Genomic DNA, 26,936 nt, shown 5'->3' on the forward strand with positions numbered 1-26,936 from the left:
CTTTACCTTGTCTTATATGAGGACATTTTTTTTTTCCTTGGAATAGCCTGGGAGCTACTTCAGTTAACACAATAAATTGAATCTCTTTTATAATGCTGGAACTCAGATGTCACATGGGTTTCCCATCTACCTTTGTCCTGAGATTTTCTTCCTTAGTAACTACGAGAAGGAGAGCGGAAAAATCGGGACTTTGGCTGAAGCAGAAAGACTCAGGAAAACATGGAGTACAACATGAATGGAATCCTGCTTCCTAGTGACCTCATGCTTGTAAATGCAAGTGGTCCTTTTCCTACAGTAAAGCAGGACTTGATACTACAAGTTGGAGAGTACTGTTGCTGTGCTGGAAGGGGGATGTAATAATAGGGTTCCTTTTCCTCAGGTACAAGTTCAAAATAAGTCAGTGCAGCTCAGATAGATTTGTTATGCTAAAAACTGATGCCAGGATAGGACATTTCCACATATTGACCATGGACATCTATAGGAATGGAGCTGAGACAGCAGAAAACTGTTAGAATGACAGAGTGCCTCAGAGATTCCAGGGTTAATCCCACTGGAATGGAAAAACTAGAGCTGTATTATTTGAAAAACAAATGAAAGACAATCCCCAGTTAACTCTATAATTCTGTAAAATCTAAAATAGTGAGAGTGGGTTACAGGCTGAGTTGTACCAGAGGTTCCATTACACTAATTTATAGGAGATGTTTTTGAGGTGTTAGAAGTTGTAGGGTGCCTCCTTACACTCCCTTCACTTGAAGTTACTCTCTAGTTTTTAATATTACCAAGTTATTCTGACATTCCCACAGATGGAGAATTATGTTTATAGCTGAGGAAAGGGAAATATGCAAGTTCTTCTACTTCTCCATAGGATCACATAGGAAATCCGTGGCCAAACCAGGAGCTGAGGCAGAACTGCTCAAGTCCTTGGCTGATGTGTTAAAACAATAGCTCATTTCTCATCTTCATGGATGATGAACTTAAAGTTAAGTTCATGCAGGACTAAGAGGAAGACCTCAAATTGGAGAGGTCGGGATTTCTCATTCAGCAGAGTCAATAGTTACTCCTGAATCAGCAAAATTATTCCTTGCCACAGCTATGAAGGGAGGGAGGATTGTGTGCCAGGATCCCAGCAGTGTGGGCAGGGCTTCTTTTAACAGAGTGAACTATATTCATGCTGTAGGAAACATGTTTTGAAGCAATTGGGGAAAAAGGAAAGGCAAAGGAGAACTGGTGGGCTGTGGCTGCTAAGTCAGCATTTGGAGAAGGAGAGTGAAAGGCTGCTTTCCTTTGAAATTATTTGAAGTACACAGAACTTTGGGATTCTTGTGAATATAGAAGGAAACTGATGCTTTTGCCTTGGTTATTGGCATTTGGTTATTCCTATTGCCTTGGTTATTGCTATTGCCTTGGCTGCTGGTTATTCCTCAGTTGTGCCACGTGGTGTTTGCTCACTGGGACAGTGTGGTGTCTTCTCAAGCCCCAAGTGCGGGGTGTGAGGAATTTTTGTTGTAGTTTGGGTAACTGGCTTTTGTCAAAAGGAGGCAGGCTAGTTTTTAGGCACTGCTTCAGCTTCTCTTTGCTTTCTGATAAAAGAGATTTTTTTTTTTCCCGAAGCACAGACATCTGTATTAAATGGGCTTGATAGTTAACTTGGAACTTCAGCTGAAGGAGCTGTGCTGTCACAGGCAGGATTAGAGGGGCTGTGCTGTTCTTCAGAACAAACTTGGGTTTTAGTGCCTTAAACTTTTTTTGTGCCTGTGGCTGAGGCTCCCTCTTAGAATCCGCATACGCTTTTAGAAGCAGAAAAGCTGTGAAAAGGGAAGGAAACAATCACTCACTCATCCAAAACTTCCTGTTTCATTTCAGGGACTTTCTGCCACGTGGATCTGGCATCGTAACCAGGCGCCCGCTGGTCCTGCAGCTTGTAAATGCCAGCACAGGTATGTGAGCTCCCTTCCCTGTGTGTCCAGCTGGATTGCTGTCTTAGGAGAGGTCTTATTTGATCACTGAAACTGCTCAGCGTGGAGAAAAGAACTAAGAATTTTCCCCAGTAAAAATGACCTGCGGCTGTTTTTCCTGCTTGACGTTAATGATGCATTAAGTGTTCACAAGCAAAATGCTTAGTAGGTTTTTTTTGTTTTAATTTGTTAGTCAAGGCTCCATTCATACATGTATCACAATTTTCCTTTGCCTGTGCAGCTGTGACTCGTGAGAGGGTAAGATCTAAGATGACCCTTCTGATAGTGTCCTGCAATAAGGGGGTGAGATAATGTGCTGAAAAACCACTGTGAGAACTCTGGAATCCATAGAAGGCTACAGAATTCTGTGGTTGATCTTTTGAGCGGTTCACTGGTTTTGCTACTTACTTGCAGGATATTTTAATATCCCCCTGAAGTTTAATATTCCCCTTAAGTTACGGTAAGATCTCATCCAGGAGATGGCAAGTGAATGTTTCAAGGTACTCATCTTCTCCTTGCTAGATCAAGTTCACCTGACAAGAATCTTATCTACAGCAAGGAGACAATTTGACTTTCAGGAGGCTTTTAAATTGGAACAGAGGGTTCTTGGTTTGGTTAACCTGTTCAAGGACTGACAAAAGAAAACCAACCACAAGCCAATTCAAAATCATGTCAAGAGAAGATCTGACTTTTCTTTTTTCTCTCAAGACTTTTTGAGTCTGTTCTCAGTACATAGTGAGACTATTATTTACCACCCCAGCACTTTAACACAGAGCTAGTCAAGTTCTCCTGAGTACCAGGGTACCTCCCAGTGTAGCTGGGAAGTCACAGCTGCTGCAGGCAAGGGCATGAGAAGTTTGGTTGGTATCAACAGGGGAAGTCCTGGATTATTACTTCAGTGAAAGCAAGTGAGGAGACCACCTCTGCTGAAACAGAAGCTGGATTGTGAAGATGTTGGGCTCAAATGAATTATCTCAGATTTCATCCCTTCAGCTGTGTTTTGCTGTGTTTTGCTTCAGGATGTGATGCTTTCATTACGCTTTTGAGCGTTTCAGTGACGATTTGACTCTCTGCTTGTTTTTAAACAGAATATGGTGAGTTCCTACACTGCAAAGGAAAGAAATTCACTGATTTTGAGGAGGTCCGTTTGGAGATTGAGGCTGAAACGGATCGTGTTACTGGCTCCAACAAAGGGATTTCCCCTGTGCCCATCAATCTCAGAGTCTACTCTCCCCATGGTGAGTCTTAATGCAGTGGAACCAACTCTTTGGGCTTTCTAGTCTCTTATGAACTGAAAAAAGTGTAGTGTCATCCCTTCCCTTTCAGTGTAGCATATGTGGAAGCACTTTGAGGGCACAGTTTCCCTGATCAGTGTGAAAATAAGTGATTTAAAGGGAAGGGTGATGAGATCACTGACAATCACACTAGTAACAAGTAGCAACTAGTTCTTATTAAGCAGTAACAAAAAAGAACTGGAAAGCTCTGTGTGCTTTCGTGTGTGCATCTCTTATCCCAATTATATATCAGAGACACTAAAGCTATGGGTGGTACTTAAAGACCAGAACATTCCTGTGTTAACACTCCATTATTCTGTCTCCTCTTTCCTGTCTAGTCCTGAACCTGACTCTGGTGGATCTGCCGGGTATGACAAAAGTCCCCGTGGGGGATCAGCCCCCTGACATCGAGTTCCAGATCCGAGACATGCTCATGCAGTTTGTCACCAAAGAGAATTGCCTCATCCTGGCAGTGTCCCCAGCCAACTCTGATTTGGCCAATTCTGATGCCCTGAAGATCGCAAAGGAGGTGGATCCTCAAGGTAAATATCTCTTAATTTAGCCTGACATTACTGGACAGTGGCCTGATTTTTCCTGTTGTCTTTTGGTTGTGATTAACCCAGTAACTCTGGGCTCCTTTCTGTTGTCTTGGGATGTATCTTCACCAACAAACATTCTTCTGAGAGGTATTTGTGAGTCTTAACAGTTGCTATAATAGAATTTTTGTTACTCCTCTTTTCTTCCTTTGTCTGAGCCCCACTTCTGAAGAGTTGCTTTAGTTGTCTGATTTTTGGCCTGGAGAAAAGTAGGAAAATGTGCACTAAAATCCCTCTCTGCTGTGTCTTAGCGTTCAGCAGGATATAACTGAGAACTGAGCTCAATTTTTATCTGTTTTGCTCTTGTGGCCTCTTTAATGTGATAGGAACTGTAATGTTCAAGAGCCCTTGAGTAGCCAAGTTGGGCAGTCTGTAAGCTCTGTGAAGAGAGGAAAATATTACATGAGTTGTTTGCTTGAACAAGTGTGTTTGTGTTTTTTCCGCAGGCCAACGCACCATTGGGGTCATCACGAAGCTGGATCTTATGGATGAAGGAACTGATGCAAGAGATGTATTAGAAAACAAATTGCTTCCCCTCCGCAGAGGTACTTTTCCTCGTGCTTTGTCCATGATCTCCTTCCTCTCTTTTCCTTGTGTGAGGTGTCCTGACCTCCTCCTCTTCCTCCAGTGCATCCACTTCCTATAACATCTGGTACAACTTGTGGTTAAGCCACCTCTGTTCCAAGCTGGAACTGAGAAAAGTTGGGGAACAGGGATCAATCAGGTTGTTAACAGGAATATTTTGGGTATTTAGACCTTCATATGTAGTCCTTTACTTTCTGTTTTCTTCTTTTAATAAGGCAAGCAGCAAAAATGGATCTCCTGACTAAAAGACTCCCCTCCCTGTCATAGTAAATAGATGAAATGATTCTGGGCTGTAGCAGCTGCTGTGTATAGCCATGGCAAAGAACCTGTCCTAAGGACTCTCACAGAAGAGTCTGAAATGAATGAGATTGGGGTGTGCTTTGTGTTTGGGGAACAGTAATAAATAAACTGATTCTCTGTTCCATACTCATTTCTGCCCTGCACACCAATGTGTCAGAACCTGGGCCATTCAGAGGAAATTCTAATTTTAGACTCTTCCAACTGTCCCTAATAATGTGTTACCACTAGAATCCCCCTTTTGCAGTGCTGCCAGCTGGGTAACTTCCTTCTCAGTCTGAGTCTGACTTACATCCTCATCCTTGCAACCATCTGACTCTGACCCCACTCTTGCAGGTTACATTGGTGTAGTCAACAGAAGTCAGAAGGACATAGATGGCAAGAAGGACATTCAGGCAGCTCTGGCTGCAGAGAGGAAGTTTTTTCTCTCCCACCCAGCCTACAGACACATGGCTGACCGCATGGGAACCCCCTTCCTGCAGAAAGTACTGAACCAGGTACTGTCCACAGTTAAGAGCTGCTGCCCACGGTGTCAGTGGCTGTGCTGGCCATCAAGGCTCTTCCTGGGTGGAAGAATACAGGAGAAACTAAAACTTGTGGTCAGCAAACTGATAATAGTGTAAATGGCTTTGCTGCAGTCATTTTTTTCCCCTTATTGGAATATTCCTCTTTAAACTGGAATTTTCCACAGTTGTGCTCTGTGGAAACCCTCTTATTACAACCTCATCAGTGGTTTTGACTCCTTCCACCTTGCCTTGTCACCCTGTTGAAAAAGGGCTTTGCCATCACCTTGGGTGTCAGTGGTTCATCTGAAGACACAATAGCCCTTGTGTGAATTGCAAATGCTAATACTTTTATTGAAGTTTATTCTTTGGTTTGAGTCAGGAGACTTGTGTGATTTGGAGTCTTGTACCAGACTAGAAGGTAAACTGAAGGTCAAGAATAGAGGTGTGCAATAGGCAGGAGCTGGGGAGGTGGGATACCCTCAACTCACAACTGGTATCTATCCTGGGACAGACTTTGTTAGGACCACTCAGAAACTGAACACAGAGAGGAGCATTCCTCTTTATTTTGTAGCGTAGTGGTAGAAAATTCTTCCCAGTAACTACCTAGAGGTTTATTGTCTTAAACCTTCTTCTCGTGCAGCAATTGACCAACCACATCCGTGACACCCTGCCAGGGCTGCGGAACAAGCTCCAGAGCCAGCTGCTTTCCATTGAGAAGGAGGTGGAGGAGTACAAGAACTTTCGCCCTGATGACCCTGCTCGCAAGACCAAAGCTCTGCTTCAGTGAGTGGCCTCAGCTGCGTGTCCCTCCCTGGAGAGCACTGCTCAGCCATGGCTTCTACTTCATGCTGTTGGTTTCCTTTCAGGATGGTCCAGCAGTTTGCTGTGGACTTTGAGAAACGCATTGAGGGCTCTGGAGACCAAATTGATACCTATGAGCTGTCAGGAGGAGCGAGGATTAACCGCATCTTCCATGAGCGCTTCCCCTTTGAGCTGGTGAAGGTACTGCTCCCTGTGCTGCTGAGATCCCCTTTGTCTTCTTGCCTGTTACCTCTTCTGTCTGTCTCCTTACTCTTCTTGTCTTTCATCATCTGACTTTCCCTTCAACTACTTTGTTTCGTGGTTTTTCCTTTTATCACCTTTTTAAATTGTTTGTCCGCATTATTGGGACCTTCCCATGGTACCGACCTTTTCCCTCTGTCCCTTTTCTTGTGACAGAACTTAACTTCCTCTGAGCTAAATGACAGTATTTCTTTGGCTTAGTTCCTAAATGCTAAATTAAGTGTGCAAAATCACTTTAAAACAACCAATAGTAAATCAATGCCTGAATGCCCTTGCAGATATGTTGTGTCAAAGCTTCTGTGACTGAATTTCATGTAGTGTGAATGGTGCTGAAACTTGGACTTCCTTGATCCTGAGCATCAGACTAGATCTGAAGTTCCTCTAACAGATATCCAAGAAGTGGAAAAAAAAGTGTTGGTATACCTGGGATTACTTCTGTCAATGCCCTATCAATGGCCTAGAGGTGGGAACAGTGTAGCAACTGTTCTCCTGTCTTAGCAGTGGAAGAGGATTTTTATTGAATGATGGTTTTTTCAGATGACAAAGTACACCAACCTGATAAGAAGGGGTTCTGAAAATCTTTTATTTTAATGTCACTTGTAACAAACTTGAAAGCCAGATCTTTCTACTTCAGGATTTTCTGCATTTTACTTCCTTTTTTTCATATTTGAATAAGATGAGAACATTTTAATGAAATACAAGAGCCTGCCTTGTATTAGACTTACAATTCACACACAAAAATGTATTATCCATTTGTGGTGTTCACTGAAAAAAACAGCTGCCAAGATCTTGGGAGGCAAAACAGTTTGTTTTAGAAAGCCATCTAGCACTTCAGTCCTGTTGATTTATGTCAAAGAAGCTCCTTGAGAGCAGCTGGGGCTTGGCATCTGTAAATGTAGGCCCTTAGTTGTTCATGTGTCCAAGATGTCCTGCACTGGCAACAGAAGCCTTATGGCTGGGCTCTGTGTGCAACACTTGGGCTGATATCTTATCTGTCACATGGTAGTGCTGGCATGGGACCTCTCCTCTGTAAAGCATCCTGCTGTGTCCTGGGGTTGTGCAAATAAGTGTCAAAAAAAAAATTGGGATAAAATTCTCTCTTGGTGCAGATGGAGTTTGATGAGAAGGAGCTGCGGCGGGAGATCAGCTACGCCATCAAGAACATCCATGGTATCAGGCACGTATCACACACTAGGCAGACCTTTGGCTGCAAAGCCTTGTAAATACCTCTAGACCTTCCAAATGGAGTTGAAGACTTCAGAGGTACGGTAGGTCAGCCAAAGGGGGAGGGATAACCTTCTTGGACCATTCCAGTGACTTGAATCTGGAAGTAGGGACAATCATCCAAGTCAATTTGCTTTCTCTTCCCATGTGAGAGTCACAGAAGCCTAAAAGGTAAAAGCCTGGGTGACCTGACATTTTTTCCGTCCTTCTTGGGCCTTGACATACTAAAGGATAGAAAGAGGGATGCAAGCCCATACTGGTCCTTTATTTAGTTAAAACTAAAACATTGATTTTCATGCTAGCCAGTAGTTAGTTGTTCAGAATGGGTGTTGGTGCTGAGAACCTCCTCCCCTAGAGATCTGAGGGAACATGGGGTTGCCCATCACCAGGATGCCACTGCCCCCAGGGCATGGTTAGCAAACAGGTTTGTGTTCCCCTTAGTGGTGGTGAGTTGTCAGAAAGCACAGCCCTGAGTGTCCCTGAGTTGTGCAGCTCCTGGGAAGGTGAGGAGGGAACCCTTTGTGCATGCTGGGATGCAAACCAAAAGGTTTAGATTTATTTTCATTCCTTTTCTCTTGCTCAATCACCAGCTGAGTTTCATAAAGGGAATCAAACATGTTAGTGTCCCCAACCATTGAGAAAATCTCCCAGAGAAGGCCTCCCATCTGCTGCACAACCCTGAGATCAAATACACTGTGGAGGGGGCCAGTCCCTGCCACCCATAAGCTTGGTGGCTGAGGTGAAATGGTGACCTGGCCATGGCTGTCCAGCTAAGATCCATTCTACCCTCAGCACAGCCTTCCTGGGAAGTGCCAAGCATCTCTCTCTTTCCATGGACTGCAGTCAGGGCTTGTCCCAGGGGATGTGACACTCCCCAGCCCCGTGTCCTGGGTTTTAGTGGTGGCTGTGCCTGCTCCAAGACGTGTGTGTAACGCTGTGACATTCTCCTTGCCCCTTCTCCCCCTCCTGCCTTGTCTTGTCCCCACCCTGGGTGTTTAGAACCGGTCTCTTCACACCCGACATGGCCTTTGAGACCATTGTGAAAAAGCAGGTGAAGAAGATTAAAGAGCCTTGCCTGAAATGCGTGGACATGGTCATTTCGGAGTTAATCAATACTGTTAGACAGTGCACCAAGAAGGTAACCAGAGGCAGCATGGAGTTGGCACCTTCCACCCGCTCGCTGGCTGCGGCGCAGCATCGTGACCTGGGCAGGGACTTGCCTGCAGCCACACTTGGTGTTTTAACCACCTCCTCAGCATGACTAGACCTGAGCAGTACGAGCCTGGAGCGATCCAGCCAACAAGCCAAACAGGAAGGGAAATGCCCTGGGACTTGGGCCGTGGCCCTGCTCCCCGAATCTTTTAGGTCTGGAGGGTGCTGGAGATGTGCTGGCCACCCCTTTGTCTGTAGCATGATTCCTGGTTCCTTCAAAAACCAAGAGTGTGGCTATGTTTGACTTTAAATTTGTTATCTGGGTTTATTTTCTAAGTGGGGAAACTGGGATTTAAATTTTGTCCTCTCTGTTCTTGTGGAAGTGAGAGGGTTAATCCCAGACTAGCCCTTGGGTGCTGTTCAGAGGGTGTATGGGGCTGAAATTTAGAGGCTACAGCCCTTAGAGCTGTGGGCTGTACCTCAGGGAAATGTGCCTGTGGTGTTTGGCTTGGTTTCTGGCTGGTTTGGTCCATATCCTGTTCTGAAAGAGCAGCACATGGCTGAGAAGGAGCAAGTTAGAAGTGTTCATCAACAACTGGGCTCCTCCTGCTCTCTTTGAGAGAGTCAGTGCTTCAGGCTTTACCCTTTGGGATCCATACTCTTATTTGGTAGGGTTGAGGGAGGGAACCTGCTTTGAATCTGCCCTTTGGATGTGTCAGCTCTTGTTCCTGAGGTTGAAAGGCAGCAAGATAAGATGACAAGTGCCATTCTTCTCAGCCATGGCTTGCTCCTTCAGGCAGGGCTGGGTGCTGGTGAAAAGGCACCTCAGTTAGGATGGTGGTGTGGGCACTGGAGACTGGAATCGCCACTGGCTTTTCAGGTGCAGGTAAATGGGCACTGCAGGAGGTGTCTGGAGAGTCTGACACCCTCTGCAAGGGTGGGGACAAGTGCCCAAGTGGTGAGAGAAATGCCTGGTCCTTAGGGCCAGGAGCCTCTGTAGAAGGGCTCAGGCATGCAGGCTCTTGCTTTGCCCCCCAGGTCAGGCTGGGGGAGCAAAGTGGATGCAGTGAGAGATTGCTCAGGTTTCTAGAGTGCTGGAGGAGTTTCCTTTTTCTGTCCTGCTGTCCTCTCTTGGGGTGTGTGACTGTGGGGAGCACCCAGAAAGTTGCCATTAGAGCCTGTCGACAGGTAAGCACAGGCCCTCGGGCTGCCAAGTATCCAGAGTCACCTGCTAACTGGATCAGAAGGGCCCTCCTTTTTCATGCCCTCTGAAGCTTCTCTTGATTTGTTCTCCATCCATCAGTTGCTATTTAAAACCTCCCATTCATTCTTCCACTTTGCATCCTTTCCTCCATTTCCTGATTAGTTTTTCATTGTTTCTTTTTCTTTTCTCTTTTTACTGACAACTTTAGAATAAACCATCTGTTCTGACAGCAGCAGGTTTCTCAAGTGATCAGGTGGTGGGTACAGCAGGGTGGGAAATAAGGGGCGAGAACAGACCACAGGGATGGAGGGGAAATGTCACAGATTCAGGAATAAAGGATTCCATTTTAGTTTGGATTCCACTGCTGAGGTGTTGATGGTTGACTTGCTCTGTGTGCTGTCTAGTAGCCATGGTTACAGTTTTGCATCTGAAGAAACAAAATTTTGTCATTCAGGTGATACTCAGGTACTGGAAGAGACTAACTTATATATTTCTTCTGTACAGGGTCCCCCCCAGAAGTCTAGTGGGGGAAACTGGATCTTGATCTTAGCAGGGCAACTGGATTAGTAGGAAACTGCTGCTGAGCCAGAGGATGTGAACTGAACTCCAGACATGCCCTTGCTTTGCTCAAAGGGGGTGTTGTTGGCACCTTGGAGAGACCTTTGGGTGAAGCCAAATCCTGTAACATTCCAACTCTTCGCTGCTTAAAAGGCAGAGTGCTTGTACATCCCATAATACATGTTGAAGAGTGTTTTAATCCTGCTGTTGCTTGGGGACTTGCAGGTGTTACCCACAGAGATGTGAAAGATGAGATAAAGGGGTAAAACTTGATTTACATGAGGTGGTGGTTATTTACAGCTATCCCAGGATTTGTTGTTAGCTGCAGGCACCCCAGGTGTGACTGTATTAACTGTACCTTTGGAAAGGCAGCATCCCCTTCCCATGCCAAGGGGCTGTTGTTCCTTGAAAGCACTGGCAAAGCAGTCATGGTCCATGGTAAAACAGGTAACTCAGATTGTGTAACAAAGAACATCCTGGTAGAAGCTCTGAAGTGTCAAGTGCTGAAAAATTTTTTTGGAGTGCTGTAGTCTTGAATTGGATTGATTTTGGCCATATTTTATTAACTTCAGTTTCTGTGGACTTTTCTGCTTTTCCTTAATGGAGCCATTGAGAACACAGGCCACTTAATATCAGTGGAAATTAATAGTTCCTTTTAAACCTCCATAGGCCTGTGTTGGGTCTGATGCTACAAGTTTATACATTCTGCTGGGGCTACAGGGTACATTGTGTAGCTATGGATGTCCTGGAGCAAGTTTGCATTTTCCTGAATACTGGGTACATCTGTTCTTACTGAGGAAGCTGATGTTGCAGGGAAGGTGAGTGAGATGAATGATGCTCCCTCAGTGGGGCAGTTTGCCCAAATCCCTGAAACTGAGAGGCATCAGTTCAGTTCTGCCAAAACAAGACACAGGTGACAGACCCTTGCAGGTCTTAGTCTGACTCCTGTTCAGGCTTCCTGCACTTGGAATAAGGAAAACTCGAAGGGTAGATAACTGTGATGGGAAAGAAAGGGAAATAAGATACAGGGATAAAGGGAAATGAGACATGGTGAACCTCTAGGAAGAGAGGCAGTGGCTCACCGTGGCAAGCAGCTTTGTCTTAAAATCCAAAGAAGCTTTTCTTCAAGAAGAGATCACTTGATCCCTGGGGGAGTTCCATCCATTCATCTGGCTCTTGACAGCTCACCATTTCACTGGCCCAGCTGCTCCTACCCCTTTCCCCTTTGCCACTTCCATTTGCCTGTAGACTCTCCTGATACTTGGCAGTGCACAGGCCCCATAGCAATGCTCACCTGGTTCAATAAACTAATGGAATGAACCAAAATCTCACTTCTCATTTTGCCTTGTGTTTTCTCTCTTTTCCCTTCTCCTTCCTTCTTTCTTCCTCCTTCCTGCTCTTTCTCTGCTTTGCTTTCTTCTTCCTCGTTGCTTCCTCCCACCCTTCCCCTGCCATGCAGAACGGGTCTCTTCACGCCTGACCTCGCTTTTGAAGCCATAGTGAAAAAGCAGGTGCAGAAGTTGAAGGAGCCAAGTCTGAAGTGTGTGGATATGGTAGTGAGTGAGCTCACATCCACCATCAGAAAGTGTAGCGAAAAGGTAAAGAAACAAACAAACAAACAAATCAAAGAAAGGTTAATGCCCCCCCCCTGCTTCCCACACACTTCCACGCTGTTTCTCCACACACAACACAAACACCCACCAGGAACTCCAGCAAAACTAGAGAGAAAGAATGGATATAAAGTTGCATCTAAAGGAGAGCAGCAACCTGCAGGTACAAGAGCAGTTTAAAGGCAGGCCAAGAGAAGTGGGTGACAACTGATGTGCTCTCGAGCTGAGAAGTGAGCTGGGATCCAGTGGAATATTCCAGCATACCCTGTACCTCTGTCTGGCTCAGTGACATTCACCTCAGTGTGGATGTTTGCTGTGCCACTGCCTGCACATTTGGAACTTCTTACTTGTTATTTCTGGGACCCCCTTAAATCCAAATAGCCTAGAAAAAAATAAAAAGCCAGAAGAGGATCTCCCATCCCCACAGGATGAGTGGCCTGCAAAGCAATGTTGAGCAGTAGCATCTACAACAAAACAGCTGATTAAAAGTTTGAGGTGCAAGGTGTTCTTCAAGAGGCATTCAGAACCCCAAAAGGCTTTGAGAAAAGCTTTTCCAGGCATTACACCCTCTGCATCATTCTCCTGCTGATCTCTCACTCCATGGACTGTGCTCAGTGGGAAATAGTGTGATGCTTTTCCTTGCGTGCTGTGAGCCACAGGAGGTGAAGCCTGAGGGCAGCAGCAGGTGGAGAGTGATAGGGAAGGTGTCAAATACTACTTTGGAGGCTGGGGCAGGAGTGGCTTTGCTTCCCAGGCTGGTTCCCTCCAGGAGAGGGCACCACATGCCTCCTTAAAAAAAAAGGCAGATGTGGCAATTGGTGTTAAATTGACCAGTGAGGGGCTGGAAACGTGTCTGTGGCACAGCAGAAGTATGTTCTGGAAACTGAGTTGGAAGGGACTGTTTCATGGGTTGTTTTAGGACTTGAAAATGACAATTTCCTTCTTCCAGGGTTACAGCCAGACTCACCACCATACAGCCCTAAATTGGGAAGGAAGTTAAGAATTGATATGGGTTCAGAGTGAAGGCAAGAGCTGAGCTAATAAGATCTGGCTCACTTAGAAATGCAGAGCTCATCCCCACCTCTGCAAGGAGACATCTTTGACATGTCCTGAGCTCTGACCAGTCTATTTGTTGAGGAGTCCTGCTGTTGCCAGATTGTGGGGGCTGATGTGGTGAGACAGAGTAATCCCTTTCCAGCCTGTTTCTCCTGTGGATTTTTTATTTTGATGGGTTTGATTGCTTGCACTGTGTTCTGTATCTGGCTGGTGATGTCTGCTCTGGGTGGGGAGAGAGAAGGATGATGAAAAACCCCAAGGGTGTTGAATTCTGCTTTCTCTATTGGACCATGTGATAAAGTGGCTGGATACCCACTTGCTCTGAGGATTTTAATCCATGATGTGATGGAGGATCCTGTGAGGATTTTCCAGGGTGATACAACCTGGGTAATCCTGTAAGGAAGGTGATAGTAGCAGTGACATAGTAGGAGACTAATGGCTGTAATAAAAGCTGCAGAGGCCAGGGAGGCAGATGTTAGAGATGTAAAATAACTGTCTGAATCAAAATATGTAGTAATAGTACTAGAACATAAAAGGAAGGCTTTTAGTGATGCTTAAAGTCAAATGTTTGCATGTAGTGAGAAGGTTAATCTTGCCTGTACCTTCCTCTGAAAGAGTAGAAAGTGACTGCCATAGGCCACTTTAGGAGAACAGCCGGACTGAGATGGGTTCTGATGGCAGAAGGTGGTAACTGCCCAGGGACATCAGTTAATTTGCAATATTTATTTTGCATGTTATAGCTCTAACTGCTTGACATGGACAAGAGCATGTGCTATTAGGGGGAGCATCTGGAAAAGGCTACTTTAGGACTGATGCTAATTGTAAGGTAATACCCAGCCTGCTGTGTTGTGGACTGATGCTGCCTTTCAGATGACAAAAACCTTTAAACTCACCAGAAGTCCTGCAAGGCTTCTTGGAAAGGAAGGCTGCTTGGGCTAACACCTCTTGAATTAGCTTAACAGTCCTGTAGCCTTGGTTTGTTGCTGTCCTGAACTGTTGTGTGTTATTGTTCTCTCACAATTATTTCATTTCACCCCAGATGGTGAAGAAATCATTGTACGTGCAGTTGATAAAGCTGTATAGGTGGAATAATATGAGACTATCAATAAAGAGCACAGAACCCATCTGTGTTCACAGAAGTACAGTTTTCCTGTATGAAAAGTTGACTATTTCTTGACTATTAGACAAAGTTGAGGGCTGAAGAAGACAGCCATTAACAGCTGTTCTCTGACTGGCCTGATCCTGAGCTTCTTCCCATTGTTTAAGTGGAGAGTAGCTCCAAAAGCAACAGAAAGCTGGTGTAAGCATGAAAGCCCTTACATTTAGGAGGATAATGTTTTAGCCAGTGTTTTTCCAAAAGCAGGAACCTTCTGTGCCAGACTGCACTGCAGCATCTCACAAGTGCAGGAAGGTCTTGCAAGTCAGCAGCCCTTCAGCTGAAGGTTGATCTCTGGTGTGCTGGCAAGGACTCCTAGGATCTGCAAAGAGGGGAACTAAGGAACATTGGGACAAATTTGGTTTTCAAAGAGGGCTGTAAGCTTGTATTTTGATTGAACAGGCAAATGCAGCTAAAACCAGGATCGAAACCCCACATGAGCTGGGACACGATCCCAGGCTGACAGACTTTACCCCTCGAGGGGTCGCCTGCTCTCCTGTCTTTCAGAGTCATGGCATTTCTGGGTGCTGTTTGTCCCGCTGGTGATAACTCCTTGCCACTCTATACCCTATTGCATGTTCCCTGGTGGTGTCACATCCTGTGGCTTGTTCATCCCCTTTCCTTGCCCACCCTCGCTGCTCCTGTGCATGCTTGGGGTTGGAAGCTCCCGCATGGGCACTGATGCTGTCAATTTATTTTTGCACATGAGTGTTGCTGGATGACCTGGGTTCTGAACAAACCACAACTTGTTTTGCACTTTGTGTGCATTTGTAATGGTTGGGACTGGGGTGGTGGCAGAGAGGTTTGATGTGTTTTTTGTTTGACTGTAGTGTTGTCTTTTTTTTTTTTTAATTTGAAGCAAAGAAGCTGAGACTTGCTTAAAGGTTTTCCAACTTCCTGTTTTTCTGTTTGTCACAACTTGCCCATCTATCCTTCGCCAACCCCCCAAAGGAAACAGGAAGATTTCCCTGTCTGTCTCTGAAGCAACCAGCTGCCTGAACCATAAAGATCATGGAGAACACCCAGTTTGTGCTTTTAAGATGAGGTGGTGGTGGTGGGAACACTAATTGTTTTTTCCTGCCTCTGTGGCATTCCAAACAAACCACACATTTAAAAATTGACAGTGTCAAATCTTATCCAAATTTCAGTTCTGGGCCATTGGAACTTGCTTGACTGCAAGGAAGCTGAAAGAGTTTGAGAGTATTTTTAGTCAGATGTTAGGAATATTGGTGGTGGTTAGTGTGGGATCTGGATTCCAGTAGTGATGATGCACATTTTGAGGTGGTTCCTTCTAGCATGTTGTAATTACTTATGTATACAAAACAAAAGGGCAAACCAGTTGAAGAAGGTCTCATAAATTGGAAGAACACAACAAATGCAGTACAGGTCATAGGCAAATGAGATTTTTTTTTTTTTCTTTATGTACCTCCTTGGAGGGGGATATAAGAGACTGATAGTGTTTGACATCATAATCAAATTAAAGGTAATATTAAAAATGGGGAAAATAATTTCATAGGGGATGGGTGAAGTAGGGAAGAAAGGGCTAAATCCTGGATCTGGAGGATTAATTTCATTTGACTGTACTGGGCCTGACCTGAGAGGCAAACACTTACTGCTGTGGAAATCACTAGAGGCTTGTGAATCTGGGCAAGAAGGGAGGTGCTGTGTGAAACCCAGAGGGCTTTAAAGGTACTGATTCTAGAGGTGTTGCTCATTTATTATCTCTGTAGATGATATTCTTTTGAACCACAGCTAGTAAAGTCCTTCTGCCTCTCTCTCTGAGCAGGAAAGGATTCCCTCCTCAGTAATGTGGCAGCAAGTGTGGTGTAGGTGCAATGTGAATGCAGTAATCTTGCTCCAGCACAGGTGGAGAACAGGTAGAAGCAGCTGGAGACAGACATGTACCCTTGAGCTGCTCAGATCCTGTCTGTGCTTGCACATGTTGGAGTGGGCCAGATGCTTTCACTTAGTGCCTCAGCAAATAGGGATTGAAATCCACTTCACTTCCCAGGTAGACTTCCCATAGAATTCAGCAGGTTGTACCAACAGGCCATTCACCTACTTAGCCTACTGCAGTGAGTTGCTGAGCATCTAGAGAAACAAGTCACTTTAACAGGAAAAACCCAACAAGCAAGAAGCAGGGCATTTACACCTGGGGTTTGCCCAGAGCCTCGTGCCAGGAACAGTGTGCTGGGTTTTGTGGTGAGGCAGAAAGGTTGCTGCAAGAGTGAAAAGAGCTTTTCTCTGAAGCCCAAAACAAGCAGAAATGAACTTTGACCCCCCCAACAGACTTCCAGGAACTTGGAAAAATCTGTCTGCAAGTCCGGCTTTCTAGCACTTCCCTCGAGAGTATCTGGTATTAGGGGTGTATGTGTGCATGTGTACATGTGGGGGGCTGCTGCCCCCTTTGTGCCTCCCTTTCCCATGTGCACGTGTTTTCTCTCTCCTGCAGCTCAGCCAATACCCTCATCTGCGTGAGGAGATGGAGAGGATTGTCACCACTCACATCCGGGAGAGGGAAGGCAGGACCAAGGATCAGGTGGGGATCAGGACTGTGTGGAAGAGGAGAGGTTGGGTGGGGGACACCTTTGGAAGGGACAGTCTGGGTTAGAGGGGCCTGAGCCAGAGGGAGTGTGGCTGCAAAGGGTATCAGATGAACAGTGTGCAGGGCTCTGTCTGCCCCTTGAGCAGGGTCAGTCACTAACTCTTGCTCTGTCTGTGCCTCTGTTTGGCAGGTCATGCTTCTAATAGACATCGAGCTGGCTTACATGAACACAAACCATGAGGATTTCATTGGCTTTGCCAAGTAAGCACCCACCTCCTATTGCTTCCTCTCCTCTGCATGAGTTTCCTGTGGCTCTGTCCTGTAGCTGTTCCAGTAAGTGGGTTGCAGAGGCCCTGGTGGAGATGCTGTGGTCCCAAGAATGGTGCAGCTCTCAGTATTGCTTGATTTTAGTAGCTCTATATTGCAAGGCTGGGGAGGAGAACAAGGATACACAGAAGGGTGAGTTAAAGTATTAGGATTGTGTCAAGGGAAAAAAAGCAGCAGCTGTGGAGGGTTAGTGATCCAGGTGTGGTTCATGTGGGAGTGAGAAGATGAGTAGAGCAGATGGCAACAGACTGGCTTATCAAGGCTTGGAAGCCAGCGGTGAGGGGCAGGAACTCACTGTAGCAGCTTCCTAAGGGGAGCAGGATTCAGGTGATCAAGAAGAGCCTGAGAAGTTTTGAATGTCTCTGCTGTTGTTTGCAGTGCTCAGCAGAGGAGCAGCCAGATGAGCAAGAAGAAGGCAGCTGGCAATCAGGTAGGCCAAGTTCCATCTCCTTCACTGCTGCCAGGAGGATGTGTTTGCTACCTGGAAGCTACCAGGTGGACAAGTGCTGGGCTGGATGCAGCAGTGCTCCAAGTTGGATTTTATCTTTTTTTTATGTTACCTCTCTATTTTTTTTTTAACTCATCAAACTCTGTTTATAACTGGAGGATAGTGTTTTAGGCTCCCTGCTGTCAGGAGGAACTGAGCATCTAGCAGCAATGGAGGGAAAGAGTTGTAGAGGGCTTGGAATCCACATCTGGTCTTACTTTTCTCGTAGAAATTCCTATTAATGTTATGGAGATTCTCGTTTGTTCCTTCACTAACTGTGCTGACCCTTCTGCCAAGTTGAGGAGTACAGAACACTAGGTCTGAACTGTTACAGTACTGAGTTGTCCTTTTTAGTTGTCTTTCCCATCAGTGGTATCTACTTTCTGAAAAGGGATTTCAAGAGAGTTCACGGACTCTTTTCCAGAAAATTTCACTGGAAATATGTAAATCTCTGTCCAGGGAGATGAAGGGTGTTGAACTCACCCATGGGAGAAGACAGCAGTGGAGGGGAGGAGTTCCCTTAATCCTTCAGAAACTGTAAGGAGTGTGCATACAGTTAAAGAGAGGCTAATGACACTTTGTCCCAGATTTGCTGGGGACATGGCAAGGCTATCTAGGCTAAAAGATCTTGTGGACACAAAGCCTTACAAGCAGCTTCATAGAGAATGGAAGCAAATGCTTTTGCTTAGTGTTTCTTTAAAGACATTCACTCCTGACATCCACCCTCTTTATAACAATATATTTGACCACCTTTCCCTTCACATGAACATGCAGACTGTTTCAGTACTGTTGGCAGGCACATGGGGCTGGCCAGCCATCCATTTTGGAGCAGCTGTAGGGAATTCCATCCTCTGCAGTGCACCTGACAGAAGAGCTGAGTGTAAAAGAGAGCAAAGGGCAAACTCTGGATCTACCTGTAAAGCGTTTTGGCTTTCTGTTAACAGACTTTATTTTGGGATGGGGGTTGCTTTTGTTAACACCTGGGGTAAAAGATTTGGTACCAGCCTCCAATTTATTTTATTTTTGAGCCTCTCTTCTCCTGCTCCAGTTTTCCTAGTAACAATCTCTCCTCTCTTTGCTCCTCTCCTGCTCTCTGCTCTGCTGCTGTTGCTATGGTTCCCCTTTGCAGGATGAGATCCTGGTGAGTAGAAGGCCACTCAGCAGGGTGTGCTAATGAACATTAATGTTGCATCTGGGAAGGCAAGAACAGGGCATAAACAGATTATTCCTTCTGCTGCCCAATAGGCAGAGGAGGGCAGCTGACATTAGACACAGACAAAGCAGAGATGAGGTGACAAGGTGGTATGTTGAGGAAAAACTCAGAACTGCTGGTACATCTTTGAGTGGGTGGAGATGAAAAGCAGCAATCTGAGGATGTGTGGTTCTGTTCCACTGCCCCCTCCTGTCCACAGGGAGAGCAGGACTAGCTCAAGCTTAGAAGGCATAAGATGAAGATTTGAGGCTCCTACATTTGCCTTTATAGGGTAAATTGCCAATTAAAAGGATCCTGTACATCTGCATCAGGCTGCTCACACTGCAACCTGATAATATGCAGTGCAGTCCCGTGGTTTTTCAATGCCAGGTCGTTTTCATCAAGAGTATCCCTACAACAAGGTATACACATAATGCATGCAGATATTTTGGGGTGTGAACAGTGCACTAATACATGAAAGCTGATGGATTTCAGCTGTGCATACCTGCATTTGATTACTGCATGTGTGAGGTTCTAAACCAGCACTTGGTGAATAGGAGTTATTAGAGAACAATAGCCTGGCTTCTTTACAGACTAAACTTCAAGGAGCTTGATTTGCCCTAGATTAATATAACTGCTCAAATACCTGGGTATGCTGAAGTCCACAGTATGAATTCCAGATGCACCATTTTGTTCTGTTATCCTTAGTGTCTCCTTTCACTAAACTCAGTTCTTTCTGGGTTGCTTGCCCACGTCCCAAAGTGGTTCCCCTCCACCTCTGAGTGAAGCACTCCACACCTGCAGAGTGCTGAAAGGTGTGCTGGTGTCCTGGTTTTCTCTAGGCATGGCCTTTTTTTGGGTGTTCTGCTGTGGTTTGATGCTTGTAGGTTGTGTCAGTGTCTAAGGCACTCTTGATGCAGTTCTTCCTGCATCTCTTTCCTCTTGGCAGAGGGTAAAATGCACAGCACTGCCAGGTTCCTTCCTGCGTCCTTTTTATGCTGTTCCTGGCCCTTTTGAGGCAAGGACCTTCACTGGCCAGTTAAATGGGGGGCTCTTCTGGCAGCAGCAGAGAGCACGGTGTTCCTTGTCTTTCCATACTACTCTGTGTTGGGATACCCTCTGATTTCTCCTCTGTTGCCTGAGGCCAGTTGTTGTCCTTGTTAATGCTCAACTGCTTCCACCCCCTCAGGTGATCAGGAAGGGCTGGCTCACCATCAACAACATTGGGATCATGAAGGGTGGCTCCAAGGAGTATTGGTTTGTCCTGACAGCGGAGAACCTCTCCTGGTACAAGGATGATGAGGTGAGTAGCCCAACTCTGCCACTGGAGTCTTGGGCATCTGATGAGGATCAGCCTTTCAGATAACTGGGCATTACAGATGCATCTTCTGAGTGCTGTCTGCAGCTTGTGACACAGGCTGAAACTATCCTTGGGCCAGGCACCCCGTGGCCTCAGCACTGCTGAGCATTTCTGGATTGATGTGCGTGTGGCTTTTTTGACGCACAAGGAGTAATATTTATGCTTGAAGCTCTGGCTCAGCAGAAAGTTGACAGACACTTGGAATGAATTTGACCTTTATTTGTTTTGCTGTGGCAGCTGTGATCATTAAGGGTGTGATGGGTTAGTTCCAAGATTTAGACTTTTTGGTATTTGTGGGGCAGCAGTGAGTTTTCTGAAGGCAGAGGATTTTGTGCATCTCCTGGTCACAAGAAAACAGGTCTCTCCTTTCTGAGCACAGCAACAGGAGCTGTGGACCTGAAGCTGCAGCTCGGGTGCTGGCTCCTTCTGACTTTGAGTAAATTACTTTCTAGGGTTCAGCTGTTGAACATGCAAAGCAGGAATGTATTTTTAATATTTCTGTATTGAATATGCCAGTTAATGCACTATTTGTAAAATTGTATGGAAATGTTTAGAGTTCTGCTGATCAAAAGTACAGTCATGTGTGGAATATCACTGACAGGAACATGGAGTATCACTGGTAGGAACAGGGACCTACTCTGTAGAGTTGCCTGAAAATCTTGAATATTAGGAATTCTGGCATCTGGTGTCTTTCTGCTTCAGTGGGAATTGATATAAGCTGACAGAATTGTCCCAGCTGAAATCACTGTCAACAGTGTATTGCTTCCAGTGCAAGACAAAGGTAGCTAATTGTCTTTTTTAATTACTTTGAAAAGAGAAAGAATAGCTGGATGGTTCTGGTGAGAACACAATCGAAAGGTTTAGTCCCCTCAGTGTGCTGGGGGATGAAAAATGTCTGGTATGATGGAGTCATACGTTCTTAGTTGAGCAGAACTTCAGATTGCAAATAAAGAAACTGCTCTGCCTCTCATTGTGGCTTGTGTCCCTCAGGTGTTCCAAGGCACTGTTCCAGTGTCATGCCTGGGAGCTGCAGCCAGGCCTGGCTCCTTATCTAGCTCCTATCAGTGGGCCTGTTTCTTTCTCGGCAGGTAGAAATGATGACAAATACAGTGATGAATCAGCCTCTAAATATTGCTTTCTGCATGGAGACGGCTGCTGTGCTGCTATGGATGAGCAGGCAGCAATTTCCTAATTAAAGACCCAGGCATTGAAATGTCTTTCCCTAAATCTGTGTGTCTCTGCTAAAAGACCCCCCCGCCCTTTGTGTTCAGAGTTGCTTGGGGAGGCGTCCCTCTCCTCTAGCCTGCATATGCAGGTTGAGTGGTTATAAACATCAAGTAGTTTAATCAAAGCCAGCTGCTACATCTGTATTACAGAGATGATCAAAATTCCCTGTTCTTCCCCCGGGGAGTGGGAGGGAGGGCGGGCTGCAGTGGGGATGTATAAACTGTTGATAGATTCCAGTTGCCTGAGATGGGGATTGGACCTCCCTCTCCTCCTGAGGGAGGGCAGCCTTGGGGGTCAATAGCAACTGGAGGTCTGCACCGTTTCCCTTCTGCATAGCAAGAGGTAGAGCTGCCTAATGAAAACAGTTCCCTGCCAGCTTCGGTCCCTTAAACACAGAGAACCAGCACTGATGAGGTCTGAGCTGCCTCTGAGAAAGGAGCCTTTGTTTGCCACTGAGGGGGAGCAGGGGGGAAAGGGAAGTGTGTGTTTTATTTGCTTCCTCCCCAAGTTCAACTCCTTGATCACTGGCTGTTGTGAGGGAGGAAGAAAGCAATGTCCACCTGGAGTTCATGGTTGAATCGGGTTAAAAGTTGATGCATTTGAGGGGCAGCTTGGAGAGCCTTGAGCATGGGGATTCCCATCCCAAACCTCAGTCCTGCTGGCTCCATCCCCAAGAGTTGCTCGCAGTGCATGGTCCCCTCAGACAGGGTTATCTTTGCATGTCTGTCCCAGAGCTCTCCTCCTCCACCAGTTGAGGAGAAATTGTGTCCTCTGCAGCTCCTGAAATGTTCTCATGTGTTTTTAGAGGTTCTACTCCATAGTTATTCTTTGCTTAAGCTCCAGGAGGAAGGGGGAGGCTTTGTCTGCTCCACCCTGCACTTCTGTGGGCTCTCTTGTCCCAGTTTCCCCGTGCTCTGGCTGCTTTCCAGAGGGAACGAGAAGGGAGCTGAATCCGTGTGGTGTGGATGGAAATGCTGGTGGCAGAGCTGTGGATGGTGATGGGGGAAGAGCAGGGTGAGGTGGTGTGTGGTGGGGTGAGGGTGAAGGCTAGGCTAGCACCTCTGGAGCCAGGAGGGTTGGGGGCACAGTCTCTCCCTGCCCTGTTCCACAAGCCAGGACCCGGAGTCTGCGGAATGAAGACATCTGGACCCCATTAGTGAAATACCAGTCTTTCCGCAGCGCTGGCTTGTTTTCCCTTTGCCTCTGAAGAAAGGAACTGAAACTTGAAATGTCTTAAAGGGCCCAGCATCACATGTTAGCAGGGATATATGGCTGTTGATGCTCTGGAGGGGCCTGAAGGAGTGTGGTGAGGAATGGGAGGGGAAGGAAAGAGCAGGCCAGGCGGGGGTGGAAAGTTGGCTCCCCACTCTGCCTCACTGCCAAGAGCATGTGTGTGTGCTCCTGGGCTCTCTGTTTTTCTTCCTGTCTCCTTTCAATGAGTCCAACACTGGCCCCATGGAGAGCGGACCCACAGAAAGTTGGCCTCCCAAGACCTGGCGACCCTCCTGAGGTACCTGCATCTCCTGAACCCTCTGGGATTATGCTGCAGGCCAGTGGTGGGAAGAAGAGGTGGGGAGGAGCCTGCTCTCACTGCTGGCAATATAGAGTGAGATTTCCTTGCTCAGGGAGGCCAGTGTCCCAGTGGAGCAGCAGCACAGCACCAGAGCATGCTGACTGCTCAGCAAGCACCATAATGGATACGAGACAAGAATTTGATTCAAATAGTCCTTTTGCCTGAATCCCTCATGAAATGCACAGTGCCCATGACTCTGCAGGGCTTTCCTGCCTGCTGGAAAAGAGTCTGTGAGCTGGGATAGAGCTGCTGGTGATGAGAACCTTGTCCTGTGGTTCCTGTTAGTAAAGCTCACTGGCTGCTGGAGGGGTCCTGGCACCCTGTGCTCTACAGGGGTGACTGTTCCTTCTGGAGTCCCTGTGTGCCCCTGTGTGCTGGAGTGTTTGCACAGCTGGGTAGATGGAGGTATCTGCTGCTTCCTTTGGGAATTTGTATGAATGTACAATACAGATGAGACCTTCTGTCCTTACTCAGGTAAATCATGTACTAGAGATTTGGGCCCTGTAAGAACAGGTGACATGTAGCCATGAGAAGAATATGACCTTATTTGCTTGTGTGAAAGTATTCATATGTTGCATGCAATGCCAGTGCATTGGAATCCTCTGTGTGTGTAGGAGGGGTGGATGCAGAGTTTTAGGTACTTTAGGTGCATGATGGGTGCTTCATATTCTCTACGGATCATGTTGATTCCTGATCATCAGTTGTGCTTGAGCACTTTGTCTTCATGCCTTTTCTTTTGCTTGAAATGTATTCTCTCCTGTCCTGGGGAAGATGTGACCTTATTGACAGTCACTAGATAGCTGCTTATTCTGTACCTGTCAGTGTCTCTTACTCAATTCTAGTTTAAAAATAAACACATTGATCAACAGTCAGATTGTTCCCCCACTGCACACACATGCACTCCCCTCTTCTCTGCCCTCCCCGCCCCCCAGTCTGTGTCCTTGAGGCTCAGCTCAGCTGGTAGAAATCCTTTTGTCTTTGCCCTGATGCCCACCAGTCATTAGAAACTTGCTGTGATGAGTCTGGCTGCAGCCAGGTTTTTGCATCTAGCTTGTTTTAAAGACCATAGGAGCAGGTCTGCTCTGAGGTGGTTCCTCTCCTGCTTTCACACTGTTCTCAGGTGTTCTCTGGAACGTGTTCCTTCTCTTTGTCCTCTGTGGAGCTCTTTCATTCATTCCTTTCTTTTTTCCCCACAAGTGCATGTTTTCTCATGTCTATCTTAGTTTTAATCAGTCCTTTCACTCACTGTTTCTCTTCTATCTCTGGCAGACAAACATCAAGGTAAACACAACTTCCAGAGCATCCAACCTTCAACTTTGAATCCTTTGTGGGTTTTTCTTTGTACTAATGACCAACATTCTTTACACTGTGAAATCTCCTTTCTCCAGTCACCTTTCTGTGCCTGATCCTGCCTTCTCAGGTAGCAAAGCCCAGCATGGTTGTAACTCTGACAGGCCCGTGTGTCTATCTCAGCATTTTATGGCAGAGTTTAGCGTGTGAAACACAAGCCATCCTGAACAGAGCTACCCCTGGGACAAGCACATGAAGCTGAAAGAAATAGGAACGGGATGAGAGAGATGGAAAGAAATAAGGAGTTTGTGAGTAGGCTGGTGAACAGGCAGGTAAAAGCGATGATCAGGCACGGCTCCAAAGGGTTATTCCCTCCCAGGCTGAGGGCTGAGTGACCTCTGCATGCAGCGACCCCACAGCCCACCCTCTCCAAGCATGTCCCTCTGCCGTGCAGGTGTTGCCGTCCCCGTGCAGCACTGGCAGTGTGTGGTGTATCCCAGCACAGCCTAACCAATGTGCAGACTACTGTACAATCTCGTAGTCCTGAACAGGTAGTCTGAACACTGGGCAGACGGAGTGGAGCCTCTGGATCTGCTCTCCGGCTATCAGCAGCTCATTAGTCCTTTCCCCTCCCTGCTTTTGGGATGGGGTTGTGCGGGGCAGAGATGGGGGTGAAAGAAAGTCCAAGTCCTGATTGGAAAAACATCCTCCTCTGGCAGCTGGGGAGAAGAAATGTTGCTTTCTGCATGTTTCCAATTTGGAGCAAGCTTCCAAGCGCCTTTCTCTTCCAGTGCTGGTGTCGGGCTCGAACCTGGCTTCTACCTGGGGTATGCTGCACCTTTCTGGAAAGAGAAAAAAAAAAAAGTAAAGATCAATTACTGCAGTATGAGAAGGAAATGCTGTGAAGTCTTGGCTGTCACCCAGGTGTGCAGAACTTGTTGCTTCATTCAACTCCTTTTCTTCCCCCTGGAGCTGTGTGGGAGGATCCTCAGGCCCCTCATCTCCTTCTGTCCTGTAGACCAGCGGGTCCAGAGCAAAGCTCAAACAGGACCAGCCCTTGCTTCCAAGTTCTCCAAAAGGTCCTTTGACAGGGTTTCAGGAGGCAACCTTGGCCAGTTGCCTTTGCAGCTCACCTCTGGCTGCTGCAGGAGCAATCCACGTCCCCTCTTTCTCCCCCCACTACGCCCTGGCATTGCTGAGCCTCCCTCCCTCTTCTGGTTTTTGCTCCCTCCCTTCTTGCTTCCCTTCTGTCCTTCTGCCTCACTTGACGTGGCAGTGGAAAGCTAACTAGACTCGAGGGAGGAGCTTGCTGGCTGCCGGGAAGGCCGGAGTTTGGCAGGAAGCAGGGGCTGACGGATGGGGTTGCGCGGGGGAAAGGAAGGTTCCCTACCCCGCATGGAAACTTGAGGAATGCTGTCGCTTTCTGTGCCTCTCGGCTCCCACGTAACGATTCCAGATGTTAGTCCCAGCCTGTGTGGTTTGCTCGCTCTCCTTGTGCTGCGGGGATAAAGAGGGCTTTATGCACACCCCGTGTCTTCCTTCCAGGATGCCTTCTCTTGTGTGGATGGTTAAGATCAGTGGCTGAAAATGTGAACACTCACCTGCACAGAAGTAAAGGCTTTCATGTATGTCAGCTGAAATAACGTGCAGATTGAAACCTGCAGCCAAGTGCAAGCCTAGGAAGCCATCAGAGGGTTTATGAGAAAGCATGGGCAGAAACTGAGTAGCTTAAGAGAGACCACAGTGCCCAAAACTAGACAGTTGTGACCTCTCTAAGGTCAGGGCGATGCCCACCAGCCTTCACAAAGGACAACCGGGCATTTCTTCCCACACCTGTGCCAGGGCAGGGATGAACCAACCCTGACTATTGGACTTGCTTTGCTAAGGTAAAGCACAACACACACACAAAGCATTGCACACCTCCAGGAGTGGGTTGTTTACCCTTCCCCAGTGCAGGGTTGGAGCCAGAGTGGGAGTTCACTGCCCTGACCTTAGAGAGGTCACGACAGTCCAGTTTTGGGCACTGTGGTCTTTCTTAAGCTACTCAGTTTCTGCCCATGCTTTCTCATAAACCTTCTGATGGCTTCTAGGCTTGCACTTGGCTGCAGGTTTCAAACTGTACATTATTTCAGCTGATGTACCTAAAAGGCTTTACTTTTATGCAGGTGAGTTAATTACTATTGCTGTGCTTACTAAGCCAAGTAACAGCTGTGGTTAATCACACGAGTCCAGGTCTAGTGTCTCCAGAGCTTTTGAACTTAAATCAGCTTAAAATCTTAGGATGTGTTGTTTAAGTTAAACCAAGGCAGCATTCTGATGTAAACAAGCCATTACAGCTGGTCTGCAGCTTGGAGGAGTGATCAGTGTCCCGTAAATTATGCTCTGAGGGTAAAAGTGCTACAGGTGGGCTGTGTCTGGGAAAGCTGGTCTCAAGATGTGTGTTTGTAGTGGGATGACCAGGGCTTCCTGGAAGAATCACAGCTCAGAAATTCAGCTCTTCTGCTTTGCTGAGGCAAGAAGTAGAAGGTGGTTGGTAACATCTTGCTTAGGGGAGGTGAAGTGGTGGTTCAGCTTGAAATGCTCAGCTAACTTGCTTCAGGTATTCCAGACTGTTTTTCAGAGACTCCTTCCTTATAATCTTTTAGTGTGCATGTATTCATGCCGTGTGTTTATTATAAATTATTATGCTAATGTCTATTA

The 26,936-nt window shown here is 46.5% G+C and overlaps 1 protein-coding gene across 1 annotated transcript in view; it reads left to right on the forward strand.

Moving 5' to 3' along the window:
- The first annotated feature begins 219 nt into the window (after positions 1-219).
- The window catches only part of DNM1 (dynamin 1), a 44,079-nt gene continuing 17,362 nt past the window's right edge, over positions 220-26,936 (forward strand). Inside the window, exons 1-15 of the mRNA XM_029960582.1 lie at positions 220-326; positions 1,864-1,937; positions 3,044-3,193; positions 3,568-3,771; positions 4,272-4,370; positions 5,044-5,204; positions 5,854-5,996; positions 6,080-6,215; positions 7,385-7,452; positions 8,499-8,637; positions 16,688-16,774; positions 16,971-17,041; positions 17,486-17,537; positions 18,724-18,735; positions 19,976-20,089. Of these exons, the coding sequence (XP_029816442.1) occupies positions 220-326; positions 1,864-1,937; positions 3,044-3,193; positions 3,568-3,771; positions 4,272-4,370; positions 5,044-5,204; positions 5,854-5,996; positions 6,080-6,215; positions 7,385-7,452; positions 8,499-8,637; positions 16,688-16,774; positions 16,971-17,041; positions 17,486-17,537; positions 18,724-18,735; positions 19,976-20,089 (1,617 nt within the window). The remainder of the gene's footprint in view (positions 327-1,863; positions 1,938-3,043; positions 3,194-3,567; positions 3,772-4,271; positions 4,371-5,043; positions 5,205-5,853; positions 5,997-6,079; positions 6,216-7,384; positions 7,453-8,498; positions 8,638-16,687; positions 16,775-16,970; positions 17,042-17,485; positions 17,538-18,723; positions 18,736-19,975; positions 20,090-26,936) is intronic.

This window comes from Manacus vitellinus, unplaced genomic scaffold (genome assembly GCF_001715985.3).
Source record: "Manacus vitellinus isolate BGI_N305 unplaced genomic scaffold, ASM171598v3 scaffold_27_pilon, whole genome shotgun sequence".
NCBI lineage: Eukaryota > Metazoa > Chordata > Aves > Passeriformes > Pipridae > Manacus > Manacus vitellinus.